Raw genomic sequence first — 15994 nt, 5'->3', positions numbered from 1 at the left:
GCTAAACCCCACAAGGATCCCATCCCATTCCATTGCCCCTTCGAGCCTGAGCAGAGGAGGCTGAGGGCAGTTAATAGGGGCAGCTCATTAATAAACTACAGCAGCCTGAGGTGCTCATTAGCCCTCATTAACGCAGCTGCCCCCTTCTTAGTGCCAGGCAAGGCCCAGCCACCACCAGGAATTGCAGCCACAGGATGTTGGGGACATTAACCCGAGGCAGGGGCTGGGGGACAGGGGGGCTGTTCCCTGATATGGCTGATGGGTGCTTTGCCTCCTCAGGCTCCTCTCTGGGCGGCTATCACTGGTCTCAGGGGGTGAAGCTGCGGGCCAGCGTGCGGCTGCTCCTGGAATGGCTGCATGGCGCCGGCTTCGAGCAGCTCTCCCAGCAGTTCTTCTCCAAACTGGCCAGCGTGGCCAACCTGCTGGCCATGCCCGGCTCCCAGCTGGTGCAGGTGAGGGATCCCAGCCCAGGGCTCGTGGCAGTGGGATAGGCATGGGCAGGAGAGCCCCTGCTCAGTGTCTGGGGGGTCCCTACACTGATGTGTCCCTTTTGAACCTGCCACCAGCTGCCCTCTCCCAGGGTCTGTGGTGGGCAGTACCCAGGAGAGGATGGTTCTCTCCGGTTCTCTCCATCTTGCCTGACCTCTCCCTCCTGTGCCCCTAGAAGCTCCTGCTCCTCAGAGGAAGCAGTTTCTCACCTCTGCCATGTGCTGTCTCCTCACACAGATGACCTGGCCATCCCTGCGAGCCGAGTTCCCAGCGCTGAGCCCCGCGCAGCTGCACCGGGTGCTGAGCCAATGCCAGGCAGTGATGGATGTGGGCTGCATCTCAGCATGGCAGCCCAGTGAGGAGGAGAGCTCAGCCACCTTCCAGCCTGGTGAGTCCTGCTCAGCCTGCTCCAGTCACATACAAACCAAACAGGTCATTCCCTTCCCCTTCCTGGTGTCCTGTACTACCTTCAGCAACTGGTAATAACCATAGCCCCAAAATTCAGATATTGCAAAGGATGCAAAGTGCAGGAGGCTTTTTCTGCTGTTCCAAGTGAGGGATGCTGCTGGCTCAAGCTCACTAAATCCCTGGTCCCAGCTGGGAGACTGCACATGGCTGAGAGCTGGGAGGCAGCAGTGGGGTGCAGCCCAAGCCAGTGCTAACCTCCATCCCTCCCTCTGCCTTTCAGATGATGTGCTGGAGTCCTTTGACAACCACCCACCCATCATCCTGCCCAGTGGGGGCTTCAAGGTGGACCTGGAGGTGGAGACATTGGATGACAACATCTACAGACACCTCCTTTACATCCGCCACTTCCTCTGGAGCCTGCAGAGCAGGAGCCCCCACAGCAGCGAGGGGCCAGGCTCAGCACTCCCAAAGGTAGCCTGTACCCCACAGAGGGGCTGTTCCTCTCCTGGCTGGGCAGGAGGGTCTTGGGTCCCTCTGCAGACCCCTCCAAACCCAGTGCCAAGGGCTTGCTGCCCTTGCCTGCAGCCTGGAGCTGTGGCAGTGCCCTCATGGAGAGCTCCTGGAAGGATTAGTGCTGCTAATCCCCCAGCACGGGGGGCACGGGAAGCTGAGCTGGAAGGACAGGCTCTTCCCAGCAATCTCATTAGGGAGGGAGGGGAGATGTCTGTGGGCAGTGCTCCCCTTCTCCCTGTGTGTTCCCTGTCCTCCCTGAGCTGCACCCTGCCCGTCCCCAGCAGCCAGGCTTGCACAGAGGTGCTAATTAGCTAATGCCTGTAAAGCACAGGGAGAGTGATATGTGCTGTGGGTGCTAAGCTCAACTGCCATGTGGAGGGTGTCCCTTCTCCTCTCCCATCCTGTCCCCATTCCCTGCAGCACTCACAGGCCCTGCTGCTTCTTCCTGTCACCCTGGGGCCACATTGCCCAGCCCTTGTGGCACAGGAGGAGCTGTGCTCCCTTGTGTTGCCTTCCAGTGGGATCCCCCCAACAGAGACATGAACAGGAGTCCCCTCCTGGCTGGCTGCAAACACCCCCAGCACAGCCCTGGCCACCAAACCGGGCTGTGGGAGCTGTGCTGGGAAGCCAGGACAAGCCTGGCAGTGTCGGAATTGCCAAGGCTTTGGATGTATCTGGCAGCCAGGAAAGCAGAAGGGTGGTGGGGCCAGGTGGGGAGTGAAAATCACACGCAGGGGTCCCACAGCATTTTCCTCCTTCTTTAAGAAAGAGGCATGCCCGACGCCGGAGGTGCTGGAGGTGAGCGAGGGCCCGGCGGCCGCCCCAGGCAGCACCATTGCAGTCCAGGAGGATTTTTGCTGCCTGGGGGGCTGTGCTGAGCCACAGGGGAACCCCAAACTCTGCCTGGCCACCAGCGCCTGCCCCTGCGAGCCCCCTGCCGGCGAGCCCCAGCTCCAGGAGAAGCTCCAGCAGCTGCAGCTGGGCAGGAGCCCGGTCCCCAAGGGTGGCACGGTGCCCCCAGACCCCTCCTGCCTGCTGACACCACCCACCACCCCCCTGAACTTCGACTCGGGGAGCCCGGAGTCACCGCAGGGCACCGGCAAAGGGCTGCAGGACGCCCGGAGGAACGGGATGAACGGCACCAAAGGCAGCCCCCCTGAAGGTACCGAGAGCTGGCTCTGCCCCGGGGCTGTGGGGCTGGGCTGGGGCGCTGCCAGAGCCCTAAGCCTCTCTCTCCCTCCACTGCCAGGCTGCTCCCCGACCCCCTATGACTACCCCACGCCGGAGTCCTCCAGCCGCAGCTCTGCCACCGATGACTTCTGCTACGTCTTCGTGGTGGAGCTGGAGAGGGGACCCATCGGGCTGGGGATGGGGCTGATCGATGGCGTGGTGAGTTCTCAGCTGATGCCCTCACACAGCTGGAGTGGGATGTGGGATGTGGTTTGTACCCCAAGAAAAGCTGATGGCTTCCCACAGGAGCTAGGCTGCTTCTCCTTGGGACAAGGAGGCACAGAGGGATCTCTCAGTGGATCTCTACTTACAGGTCACTGTGCTGTGCGTGCAAAGTCCACAGCTGTCCTGCAGCTGGGGAGAGCAAACAGGCTCACCTCTCTTGTGGAAAGAAAATGACTCAGCCAAGGTCTTTCCTCCACCCTTCAGCGGTGGCAGGAGAAGCAGAGAGGAGCAGGGAGGCTCACAGGGTGACAAAACAGCTCCTCCTTTGCATAAGGAGGAATCTGACATTGTGGGGTGGATCACCCTTTTAAATGGCCTTTCACAGCTGTGCTGTTGGTCAGTAGGAAACAGAGCATCACTGAGCCCTGGGACAGTGTGAGCTCCCATCCCAGCATGGCTGCAGGCTAACGATGCTTTACTCTTAATTAAATTGAACAAGAGCAGGTTGCCCTCACCTCTCCTTTCTGTGTATAAATTGATATAAAACCAAAGCTTATTTCCTTCCTGTTACTGTTAGCACCATCCCCATCATATTCCCAAGCATCTCCAAGATCCCACTTCCCATCAGGCTTGGTGGTGAGCCCTGGGGGAGAGTTACCCTGCCTGGAGAGCTAGGTCTTTTGGGACCACAAATCTTTGTGTCCCTTTTTTTGCTCACTGCCTTCCCCTGCCAACAGCACACCCCTCTGTGCTCCCCGGGGATCTACATCCGCACCCTGATCGAGGACAGCCCCGCGGCCGCCGACGGCAGGCTCTCCATTGGGGACAGGATCCTGGCTGTCAACGGCACCAGCCTCATCGGGGCAGACTACCAGAGGTGAGCCTCACCTCAGCACGGGGCCTGGGGTGGCACCAGCACTGGAGGAAGCACTGTCAGCTCCGGGTTTCCGGCCGTTTTGCTCCAAGGGTTGCCAGCGCTGCAGTGTTGAGGATGCTGCGGTACCAGAGACCTGCAGGGAGAGGAGTGACCTGCACAAGACACCAGAGAGGGGGGAAGGCTGTGGGTTTGGAAGAGGGATTATGGAGCATAATCCATATTTCCCTCCCCAACAACTGGGGAGCATAAATGGGAAATAAATGAGAGCTCCAGAGATGGGTCTCAGCAATGCAGAGCTGCTGCAGCCCCATCCCACCCCAGGTTTCCTCTCAAAGGTGGTGGGATGAGACAGCTCAGAGGCAGAGCCCAGGTGCCCACAGCACAGAGCAGCTTTGGGCTTGTTTGCTCTTGTTCTGGCACCACTAACCTGGAGGCCAAGCCCTCCACAAAGGTACAGGCAGGAGAGAAACAGCCCCTGCTTGTAGCCCTGAGCAGGCACAGGTGATTGGCAAAGGGGGGGTGTTTTGTGAATGCCCATGACTGGGCAGGCTCCTGAGGGGCTGCCAGCCCTGAGGGGCTGCCAGAACTCACCTCTGTCCCTGTTGCTGCTCCCTGCAGTGCCGTGGATCTCATCCGCTCCGGGGGGAAAAAGCTGCGGTTTCTGGTTGCCAAGTCGGACATTGAAATAGCCAAAAAGATCAGTTCCAGCTCCTCTTCCTCCTAGTCCTTGTGGTACAGGAATCCTGCAGCAGCTTGTGGCTACAGCTCTGGTCAAGGCTGACCTCAGGGAGCCTGGAGTGCAAGAGGGAGGACCAGGACTCCACAACAGCCCTCGATGTGCTTTTGGACACTTGGCCCCTGCACTGCAGCAGAAAGGACATGCAAGGATGGTGCACGCTTCTCCCACTGCACTGCCTGGGAGCATCATTCCTGATCCATTGCCCAGCCTCACCTCATACCCAGTGTCATCCTTCTCAGGAGCTTTCCTGTTCTTTTGTCCCCTCTGGCAGGGGGAGGGAAGGGAATGCTCCCACCATGAGGACTTGTAGGCAGGCTCCTCTGTTCCTCTAGGCTGGCAGCCCTGTGGGATATTTTATGCTGACAGGCAGAAGGCTTGAAATACCTTTGTGTTTTGAAGAGAGCATGTGAGGCAGGCGTGGGCTTCACTGTGGCAGTGGCCACCTGAGGTGCTGGCACATCAGGCTGGAGAAGTGTGCCCAGCTCTGGGGGTGGTGAAGGCAGCACAAGCACCCAGGAGTGGGATTCCACACAGGATGCATTGCCAGGAGTTAATTCCCCTGGTGCCATACACTAGCTCAGGTGCCTTTTGGCTGCTGTGCTACAGCCCTGCCCCAGGATGGGAAGCAGCTACAGCAAAGGGCTGACACCACCAGCAGCTCCTGAGTCCCAGGGAGAGCTCCCTGCAGAGAAGGACTCCCTTGCCCTTGCTCTGCAGATTTACTGCCCAGCTCTGGCACCACGATCCCAGCTGAAGGCAGGGACTGATGGCAGAATGTCCCCACAGAGGGTTGGTGTCACCAGGAAGCTGAGGGAGCCCAGCAGCACTCGGCACTGACAGCAGCCCAGGCAGACAAGTGACAGCTCGGCTGTCACCATGTTCTGCTCCTCCTGCCCATTGCAAGGCCACCCTGTTTCGTGCCCTGCTTGGAGCATCTCCCGGGTGTGTGCAGCTGAAATGCCGACAGGGGATGATGGACAGCAGAGATTCCCTTTGGGAGGAGTCGTGGATATCCCAGGAACCGCCCTGCTACCTGCTGCCGACCCTGCTGTCAGCTCAGCCGAGGGTTCAGCTCCATCGTGTGGCTGCCCGGGCCCCGCACACCCGGCCTCCTGCTGCCTCTGCTTTTAGCACCATTAACGGGATAAACCCAACCTGATTTCCACATATAGACAGATACTGAGACCTAGTTTAGCCGAACCCTATTAAAACAGCCTGCAGCAAAGCCCTCCATCACACGCTGCACGGTGCAGGCTCTGGCAGGGGATCAGATACTCACATGGCATCTCACAACAACACTGCTCTGAGGATTGTGATGCTAAAACAGGGCTGGCTTTAATTACACCTCACTGCTGCAGTTCTGGTTCCTGTGCTTAGTCTTGCACGTCGCAGGAGGAGATGCCAGAAAACTCCATGCAAGAGAAATGCTCCACTACTGGATTTCAATGCAGCCTGGCCTGCTTTTCTAGGCAAGATGGACCAGGCACCTTCTCTGAGACACGAGTGCCTTGCTGCTCTGCTGGGCCACGCTCACAGCCCTGCCCTGGGGTGCTGCCCCAGCAGGGACTGGGAGCAGTGCATCCTCCTGCCACTGACTCAGCTCTACAGGCAGGTGAGCAAGGCTCAGGACTCCTGGTGATTCACTTCACTTTCAATCAAATAGGTATGCTGGCCTGTCATCCTCCACAGGACTTGAAATGGGCTGCCTAAAGCCTCTGGGCAAACTGCATGCACTCCTTACTCCCCTCTGCCCCGGAGCCAGGGCTTGGGGTGAGGCTTGGTTTGCACTAGACAGTGCTGGGGCTGCATCCTGGCATGTTCCAGCAGTACCAGTGCAACCCACTGAGCACCCCTGGAGCTGGAAAACAGCCCCAGAGCTGTGTGTCGCTCACAGTGCAGTCAGGGATTGAAACAGACTGTAAATAAACCCTGCTCTTTACTAGTGTGCATGAGGGCTGGCTTCTCCCAGGAGGAGCAGTGGGATGGACTGACTTCCCTGTGTGTTAATATGTACAGCTGAGATGTGTACAAAGCTCTGGTGCAGATCCTGAGCACAGCATGGCGCCTGTCGGACACGGTGGATGTTAAGAAATGCTCTGTGTCAACAATAAACTGGATCAATAAACCTCCCTAAGCCCTGCTCTGGCAGCTGTCTCTTGGATCTCTCCATGTTCACTCCAGTGGTGAGACACAAGAGCAGTGAAGGCTCCCAGATGTGATGGAGTCAGTTCTGCTTCCTCCAGCTCAGGCCTTTGCCTGATCTGCTGCAAGGAGAGGCAAGAGAAGCAGCACGTGCAGGTGTAGTGAGAGCAAAGGGGAGGGGAAACAAGGCAGAGGAAGGGAGGGAACAAGTACATCTCCAAAGGGACAGGGTGTGCTGGCAGGGTATTAATGCACCATTCACTCTCCTGCAACATTTGCAGAAATCCACCAGGATTTCAATGCATACTCACCAGGAAGGGATAAGACAAGCTTAGGAGATAAAAAAGCAACAGGCACTAGGACAGAAATACAAACAGCCTTAGACCAGAGGAGCAGCCTCAGCTCTCCTTATTCCTGTTCTCTGTTCCATTCACAATCATTTGTTCCTCTTTTCCAGTTAAGATCAGGGCCTCAGCCTTGAGTGTCAGCAGTGTCCACTGAGTTACTGCCCTCACACTGGCATGGAGCCTGGAGCAGGCTCCAGGAGCTGGGTGACCATCCTCAGGGCCAAAGGGAGGGAGTCATTCACCTCCTTCTGAAACTGTGTGCTGGCCACAGGTGGGGTGAACACAAACTGAGCCACGCTGGGCATTTTCAGCAGGTTCATGAGCTCAGTTGCACGTATAAGGATCTCCTCAAGGTCTTCCTCACAGTAAACAGAGGTGACAGCAGGGCTCTGCACAAATGTCCTCATCTTGGACAGGAACATGGACACTCTGCAGGAGAAAAGGACATGGATATCAGCTGGCAAGACCTTTTCACCCAGCCAGGTCACTGCTTCAGTGTGTAAACTCCAACAGATTAGTGCAGGTGACGGAGCATTAGTCAGCAGATGAATCCCACTCCTCCAAACTGTGCCCTTCCACAGCTCACCTCTGTCCTTTTTCAGTTCCTTGACTCAATTATTAATTATCACCAGCAAACGCCCATTTGGACCCTTGAGATCTGCACATTTCAACCCTTGGTGGGTGCTCACCTGGGGATCAAGTCCTGGCTGCGGGCTGCCAGCTTGGTCAGGGTGGCCATGAGGACACTGATGGCACGGGGGGCACAGCTGGGGGTGCTGGCCTGTGGCCTGAGCTGGGTGATCTCAAAGAGCACGGCCTCCAGGGTCTCGAAGAAGCGCGTGATCTGCTCCACCGTGCAGCGCTTGTCGTGCGACACCGACAGGAACTCGCCAACAGCCCACGCCTGGTGCCAGGCCAGAAGGGAGCACAGGGAAGGGGAACTGAATCATTTTTAGGGAACAGAAAATCAGGTGAGAGTGCAGCTGGAGCAGCCCTGCTCACCATGTGGGTGAAGATGGCCTCCTTGCTCTGGATGTTGCTGACTGCTCCTGAGAACTCCAGGATCTCCGTGGACAGCTCCACCACGAGCGCGGGGCGCAGCCCGCAGAGCATTGCCAAGTTTGAGCCCAGCACCCTGGAGCAGAGACAAGGGCCCAGCTCAGAGCAGGGCAAGGTGGTGATGCTCAAAGCCAGGAGGAGCTGGCAGCACCCAGCCACTGGCACGGGGCTGTATCCTCAGGATGTTCCCAGCCAGGATGAAGGTGCAGCCCCCATTTTGCACCCTTCAAAGGTACATCACAGTGGGTCAAAGCTGAAAAGGCTCCTCCAGGAGGAAGGGCTGGGAGCTGGGCTGTGCCTCCTGTCTCATCTCACCTGTACACATCCTCTTTAAATGCTGGGATCTCATAGAGATGGTCACTCCTCTGCAGCAGCAGCACCACCAGCTGGTTTATCAGAGAGCCATCTGCAAACTGAAAGCCAGCCCTTGTTTCAGCAGGACCTGTGACATCCAGCAGCCAAACCCCAAAATAACCAGCCAGGTGAGACAGCTGGCAGAGAAACTGCCTGATCTAGGAGGGGAGCTGTGCACAAAGCAGGTATCAGGCGCTCACTGTGCTCTCATCTTTCTCCTTTACAGCTGGCTGAGAGCACAGAATGAACCTGACACTGCTCCACAGAGCTCTTCTGTTTTTCTGGATCAAGTGGCCAGCTCAGTGCTGGTTCATGCCAGTACCAATCCCACCCTCCCCTCTCTCAGAGCTGCAGCATCTTCCCAATTTTGCTTCTACAACTGCTCTTCACATAACAAGAGATCCCTGCAGCGCAACTGGGAACTGAAATCCTCCAAAAGGACCTACCTCTGCCACCACCCTGAAAAAGAGCTCCAGTAAGACAGGGACAGTCTCTGCACACTGCACCACCCTGGGGCTGCCAGCCAGGGATCCCAGCAGCTGCCGAAGTGCAACCAGACTGTGGGCAGAAGAAGAGTCACTGCTGAAGGTTTGTTCCCAGTTGCCCTTCCCGATTCCCCACAAGGCCTTTGAGTGCTGGCAAAGCTGACAGAGGAAAGAGAAATCCACCTCACGGCAGCTCAGAGCAGCAGTGCCTTTCCCAGTAATCCCAGTGCTGCCTCCCAGAGCTGGATGGCTGAAGCACACTCCAGGCAGGCTCCTACCTGTCTGGAGCATCCTCGGGAGCAGACGTGGTGCGGAGGAGATACTGGAACATGCTCTTGTAGAGGGGATGGTGGAAGACCTCCAGACACGTGGCTGGTTTCCCAGCTGGGTCAGCCCCAGCCTTCTCAGAGGCAGGAAGAGCTGCTGCCCTAGCAGAGAACACAGAATGTGCTGCACTGTGAGAATGGGCCAGGGCAGAGCTGGGATCCTGAACACCGAACAGCAATCCAGGTCTAATCCAGGCTCTCTGGAAGGCAGAGAGCCAACCTGATGAGCTCAGGCCCCCCCTATTAAGGCAGCAGTTTCAAACTTGCTTCTGTGTCAGGCCTGGGAAAGGGAAAAATGGCACTCTGTCCCTCAGTCATCCAAGCCCACTAACATCAAGGATGGCTCTCTTTTCTAAGCACTCCAGAAAAAGCTGTAATATCAGGAGGACAATGAAGAGCAGAGATACAGCCAGTTCCAGTCCTACCCCATCTTCATGGACACTCACAGCTCCTAAGATCTCAGGAAGAAAATTCTGTGTGCCTCCAGGAGAACAAAGCCAAAACCAGGGCTAAGAGCAGGAAAGGAAGAATAGGTATTTCACCTCTGTATTGAGGTGGTAGCTTGTGGTAGCTCGTGGAAGCCTCAAACATGTGACAACCATTTGGAGCTGGAAAGGGAGAGGGGAATGGCAACAGCTCCCTGAGCCCCAAAGACAGTCCAGTACTGAAATGTGAGAGCTGGGCACCTTCCCTTCCCATGTTCAACACATTGCTAAGAAAACTGGGCTGACATCTGTGCAGCCTTGTGTTAACCTGACTGCAGTGATTGCTCTGTGCCAGCTGAGGCTCAGGAGTGTGCACTGGGCTTTGGTCAGTGCTAAGATGCTGATTAACAAGTGAAAGGAAGGGAAGGTGCATTACCTCAGCTGGATGTCCAGAGCTGCTGTCAAACAGGGCAGGTCAAGCAGCAAATGGAAGATCTCAATGGTTGTGCCTGGATCCAGCAGAAATGGGAGAAGGTCCACAAACTCAGAGATCAGAGATGGGCTGTTCCACGCCAGGAACTGCAAGGAACAAGCACAAACTGCTGCACTTCCTGCACTTCCTGCACAATCCCTGCTACTCCATCACACACCCAGACAACTCCACACTGTGACCAGATGGGATGAGAAGGGAAAGTCACTTCTGAAAAGAAAAAGTCTGAGGGTTTGGTCAAAACCCAGGAGCCTGTTAGAAGCTCAACACAGGCCTCTGGCAGCTGTTTCAGTGGCTGGCAAGCTGCAACTTACTAAACTTTTCCAGAAACAAAGTGCTGTGTCCTGTGTTCACTGCACTCCCCAGCCCTCTACAGTCCTGCCAACCCAGACTCTTCTCTCCTGGCAGTGCTGAACACACCCAGAATCCTCCTCCCCTTCGAAATCACACTTGTGTTGTAACAATCCTTCTTGCCTGTACTCTCCCTAGCACTGCCATGAAGGCACATGGAGCCTGTGGGGTACAAAAATGAAATTCTAGGGCACAGAAGGGAATGTGAAGCAGGCTCTCCCCTCTGCTGCTCCAACACACTGTACCTTGAAGAGATTTGGGAAGCTCTGCCTGAATATACTGGAGGAGTCTGTGAAGAGCTGGCTGTTGTCTTTGCAGAACTGGACAAATTCAAAGGCCAGTGATGGGTTGTGGAAGAGCTGAGCTGGGATATCAGTGAAGAGGTGTTTGTAGATGGCATCCAAGTCCACAGCTGCCAGTCTGCCTGGGAGGACACAGCACCTTGCTGAGCACAGCCCAGCCCAGCCAGCAGCCCTGCCAGGGCTCCAGGGGCCAAGAGAGATCTGGGCTATGTTCCTCTAAAGAGCAGGGGACATCCCAGCTCCTGGGGTAGGATCATCCATACCAGAGCACAGGCAAGGTGGAATTACCAACTCTGGCAGGCAGCAAAGTGCCAGGACAAAAGTGCTGTGCTGGAATAGGCAAGACTGGATCGTGGAGGAGTGGGTGGGAGCTGAAGACTTACTGTGGTTCAGGAAGAACTGGGCAATGGGCAGCAGTGCCCTGGCATAAGTGGCGTCCCCACAGATCCTGCTGTGCAAGATTTTCAGGAAGGAGGCAGCACGGCACACGTAGGAGGAGTCCTGCTTGCAGATGATGTCCATGATTATCACTGCCTCAATGAGACACTGCAGGAGAGCAGAGATGAAGAATGGAATGGGGGAAACCACAACTCTCAGAGCTTGAGCCCCACCTCTGTGTACTTACAGCTTTTTGCAGGTCTCCATCATCTTTCTTCAGGGGTCCTGCCAGAGAAATGAGTCCAAGTTAAGCTTTGAGCCCACACAGGAACATGAGGCTGTCAGTTTGAGCACTAACCCTGGCTTCAGGGCAGGCAGGAACACACACAGATCCTAAATTCAGGCCAATGAGGAACTGCCTACACACAGATCCTAAATTCAGGCCAATGAGAACCAAGTTTCACAGCCTCCCCTGCAAATCAAGGAGGCAGAACACGACTGCTGCCTCCAAATCCTTCCCAACACCCCAGCTCAGGGCTGGTCAATGGCTTCTCCCAGCAGCTGCAACAGGCCCCATCCCTAACAGAGGATTCCAGAGATCCCAGCCCAAAGGTGCAGCAGTATTTTGTGTTTTTCTCCCCCTGGCAGGACTCACGGCGGGTGCTCTGCTCCACGAGGCGCTGGCAGTACTCGAAGGCTTTGTCCCGCAGGCGCTCCCTGGGTGGGAGCAGCCGGCCAGGCGTGGCTGGAGCAGGGACCATGGATGTCACAGAGCTGTCCCCTCCTGCTGTGGCACCTGCACAGTGAACATCACACGTGTCAGCTCATCACAGAGCTGTCCCCTCCTGCTGTGGCACCTGCACAGTGAACATCAAACGTGTCAGCTCGTCACAGGCCATGGCACCCACGCAGCAGCCCAGCAACAGAGGCAGCTGATTGTCCCCAGGGGCAGAGTGAAGAACAGGAGGCTGAGGGAGAAGGGAATGTTACAAGAATATTAAGGAGATGCTGTCTCACATCATCCAGGCTTTCCTTCCTAGGAATCCATGGGGCTTTGTCTGAAAACAGGAGACTCACCCAACAAGTAATTCCCCAAGGAAGTATCAATAAGTATCAGTCAGGAGGTTTAGTGATATTCATTCCCAAACTTTCCCTGCTCCTAAGTGCAAGATCTCTGAACTCTTGCCCATAATTCTGTCACTTAGAATGAGAGGATGGTTTGGGCTGGAAGGGATTTAAAGCTCATCCAGTTCCAAAGCCACTGCCATGGGCAGGGACACCTTCCACTATGTCAGGTTGCTTCAAGCCCTGTCCAATCCAGCCTTGAGCACTTCCAGGGATGGGGCAGCCACAGTTTCTCTGGGCAACTTGTGCCAGGGCCTCCCCACCCTCACAAGGAATAATTTCTTCCTAATATCTAATCAGTTTGAAAGAGAGGAATTCCTGGGTTGCTGGTGCAGCCACCTCATATGACAGATACCTGAGAGCACACAGCCTTCCTGGGGCTGCAGACCACACCTTCAATCTCTACCTGGATTAAGGGTGTCCAGCTCCTTGCCCCCATAGCACAGCAGCCAGTTTCTCAGCATGGAGAAAGTCTGCACGTTGAGCCACTGGTCCTGTGTGTAGTGCTGAGCCACTGAGAGCACTGTGAAGAAGTCTGTTGCAACAGCACCATCCACCTCTGTGATAGGAGCAGGCTGAGAGGGAAGATGCAGCAGGTCAGAGCCCCAGGCATATCCCACAAAAATGCTGAAGAACAGCAGCACTTCTAGACTACCCATTTCCAAAAGAAGGTGATTCTGGGAATTCAAACCAGCAGGTAACAGACTAACAAATGCTCTAGTGAGGTCACCATGGCAACTCAGCACTCACCTGTTTGGTTCTGGGACTGGAGAAGAAGCCTCCAGAGGGTTGAGCCATTCCTTGCTGAATGCTTGCATACCTCAGCCAGTCAGCCAGCTTTTTACTGACAACATTGGTCTGTTCTGTACAAAGGAAGTGACAGGGTCATTGCTAGATGGGGCAGAGAAGCAGCCTCTGCAACATGTCCCTGTTAACCCTCAATTCCTGTGCTTTTTCTCCAGCCTGGATCACTCTCTGACCCAGCAATCCATAAAGAAACTGCTACCCCAAGGTGGATGTTCTATATTCCTCATACCCCCTCAGGCAGGGAGTGAGTGCTGGAGCCAAGGACTCTGCTACCAGATCACCCAAGAGACACTTGTTCCTTTGTCTCCATCCACAGCTGCTGTTGGGAGGAATGTACAAAACCACTGTCACATTATTCAGGCAGTGTCAGGCTTCAGCTCTGCAGCCAAAGGCACAACTCCCTCCCTGGGAACTCTCAGAAGCTGGGGCAGGTGATCCCTCCTGCTCTGCCAGCCCATGCACCCAGCCCAACATCCTCCCCCAAAGCTTCTCTGGCACACTGCATGAAGTACACAAACCTCACAGGAAACTCCCAGAAACTTGCTCACAACTCCCCAGCATTTTAAGCCTGGAATGCTCTCCTAGGGTAACTCCCCACTACCCACCCAGTGCTGCCTCTCTGCTGAAGAGCACCTCTAGCTGTTCCTGCTGCTCTCCTGACCACGTGCACAGGCACATCTCTGTTTGTCTCTCTCTCTTGGCTTGATGCTCTTCAGGACAGCTACAATTTCACACTCCTGCTGCATGTGGAGACCTCAGCTAGAGCACGTGTTCCTGTTATACAAATCCATGGCCAGGATTTGACTGGAAGGCCCAGTCCCAGTTCTGTGTGGTGGAATACATCTCACCCAGTAAGTTCCCTTTCCTCACAGCAGAGCTCTCTCATTTGACGGCACCTTCCAGCTGAGAGCCTTCTGATCAGTACCCAGACCACAGCCAGGTGGCAATCTCAGCCCTTCCTACAGATTTACCTTCTGTTAGGGATTCTGGGGAAAGGCTGATGACATTTGCCAGGACAGGAAGAAGGAACCGAGCACTCTGACCCTCGGGCAGTCTTCTTTCAAGGACCTGCACAACACGCTGCCCCACAGCTGCCACTTCACCCTTATTTCCCTGAAAAAATAAAGAAGAGGTAAAGATAAATAATCTACCACTACTAGAGACCAATCTCCTCCACCAGGCATCAATACCAAAGTCAAACACAAAAATAACAAACAGCACAGGGGGTTTTAGCACATTTTACAGAGATTTTCTGCAATTTGAATTCACAGATCCCAAACTGTGGTGCTGCTTATGTGTGTTTTTACATCCTGGAACTGCAGGACAGTCCCAAGGCTGGATATGGGAGAGAGGAGCTTTGTGAGGCAGCACATAAATAACACATTGCTAGTTTCTGTTTCATTTCCTTTAGTTAAGCAGACTCAGATGAATGTCAGAAACATTGGAGACGTTTCTAAGCACACAGTGAAACTCAGAATGAGAAGTTTCACAAAAATATTTTACCTTTAACAGGCACAATAAAAGTAAAAGGAGAGGAAAAAGAGAAGTTTCTAGCTTGTTCCCTAGACAGCACTCAAAACAGGGAGATCCTCATGTTTGCTTCTCTTCATGGAGAATCTGGACCTTTGAAGTGTCATTTGCATTTACAGTTTTACATGTTTTGTAGGTTCTGTGTATGTTTTTTATATGTGAACATTAAAGCCAATATCATAAGGAGAATATCTAAAATCTTTCCCAGGTTCAAGCAACCCTGATTTGAAATCTATTCCAGCAGCCAGCTCTAAAGGGTTCTTTTGGCTTCCAGGATCTCAGTGTCTAAACATGATAATTTTAAGCATTTTTTGTAGTTAAGTGCTATACACAAAAATCTGCCATTTTTTTCCCATGCAAAGCAGAATAATGAGATCCTTTAAATAAACATTGAAATACCTCTGCTTTTTTCTACATACTTACAATTGATTTTCACTCTCCTTGAGCTCAGGGAGGAGCTCAGGAGAAGGGAACAATCAAAAAGCAAATCCATATTGAGAAGGGAAGATCTCTGATTTGACAGGTCATTTACCTGAGCCAGAAGGACAGAGGATACCAGGCTCAAGAGCTTTGTATCTTGAATCTCATCACAGGAGAGGACAAGATCGTTACAAGGTGACATCTCTCTCAGGATGGCAGCACACAACACCTGAATCTGCTCAGGAGTTTTGGGTGAGCACAGCACTGTCTGCAACTGCTCCACAAACTTGCCATCGAGCCTGCAAGAGCCACAGTAAACACCACTGCAAGGCAAGAAAAGATCCAGATGTTTATTTCCTGCATAATTTTGGCTTTGGGATGATCCCCCTTGACAGCGCCTAATGCCACTCACCACTTTCATTTCTGAGTAAAGCCTCAGTGACACCAACACTTGTTAACCTTGCTGCAAAAGGAGATGGGCACTTCTGCTTAGCAAGGGGGTGTAAAGCAAAGAGGGGCTTTGTGTTCAAAGTGAACTTAGGGTTTTCAAGGCAGCGTGTTATTTTAAAGCCCTTTCTTTTTGGTTAGAAGGTAACGCTTTGCATTTCGAACATCCGGGGGGCACAAGGCACTCACTCACTTGCGGGGGTACTTGGTGGCGGCCACGGTGAGGTGCAGCCTCTGCAGCCCATCCACGGCCTCGGGGCCGGCCTCGGGGCCCTGCAGCAGGGCGGACACGCGGGCGGTGAATCTCCGCAGCTCCTCCTCCTGGATCTCCCTGCCGGACCGGTCGGGGCTTGTCAGAGCCCGGGCCCCCTCGGGAAGCTCCGGGCTGCAGGGTCGGTACTCACCGCCCGCCCCTCCGCCCGGCCCCCCGCTCCCGCCAGCACCCCCGCCCGGCCCGAGGGGTCCGTGCCGCTGTCCCTGTCCCCCTGTCGCACCTGGCCTGCCGGAGGAAGCTCTCGGCAGCCGCTGTGAACATCCCGGCCCCGCCGCCGCCTGGGCCCGCCGCGCCGCGGTACGCGGCCAAAG

At 54.9% G+C, this 15994-nt stretch overlaps 2 protein-coding genes across 2 annotated transcripts in view; one reads left to right on the top strand and one right to left on the bottom strand.

Annotated features, from left to right (window-relative positions):
- The window catches only part of RADIL (Rap associating with DIL domain), a 21229-nt gene extending 14660 nt beyond the window's left edge, over nt 1-6569 (top strand). Inside the window, exons 9-15 of the mRNA XM_066560609.1 lie at nt 280-452; nt 727-877; nt 1178-1368; nt 2176-2572; nt 2660-2799; nt 3543-3682; nt 4301-6569. Coding sequence (XP_066416706.1) covers nt 280-452; nt 727-877; nt 1178-1368; nt 2176-2572; nt 2660-2799; nt 3543-3682; nt 4301-4406 — 1298 coding nt within the window. The 3' untranslated portion in view covers nt 4407-6569. The remainder of the gene's footprint in view (nt 1-279; nt 453-726; nt 878-1177; nt 1369-2175; nt 2573-2659; nt 2800-3542; nt 3683-4300) is intronic.
- AP5Z1 (adaptor related protein complex 5 subunit zeta 1) lies at nt 6339-15994 on the bottom strand. Its single transcript, XM_066560611.1, has 17 exons — nt 15904-15994; nt 15603-15740; nt 15075-15261; nt 13984-14125; nt 12956-13068; nt 12612-12780; nt 11736-11876; nt 11328-11365; nt 11086-11248; nt 10646-10824; nt 9996-10138; nt 9087-9236; nt 8770-8881; nt 8285-8382; nt 7913-8045; nt 7600-7814; nt 6339-7339 (listed from the first exon to the last, which is right to left on the bottom strand). The coding sequence occupies exons 1-17, from the start codon at nt 15942-15944 to the stop codon at nt 7075-7077; spliced, it is 2427 nt and encodes an 808-aa protein (XP_066416708.1). The 5' UTR covers nt 15945-15994; the 3' UTR covers nt 6339-7074.

The sequence above is a fragment of the Molothrus aeneus genome, chromosome 16 (genome assembly GCF_037042795.1).
Source record: "Molothrus aeneus isolate 106 chromosome 16, BPBGC_Maene_1.0, whole genome shotgun sequence".
NCBI classification, from domain to species: domain Eukaryota; kingdom Metazoa; phylum Chordata; class Aves; order Passeriformes; family Icteridae; genus Molothrus; species Molothrus aeneus.
The sequence above is the reverse complement of the archived record's forward strand: the minus strand, read 5'-3'. Positions and strand labels throughout refer to the sequence as shown.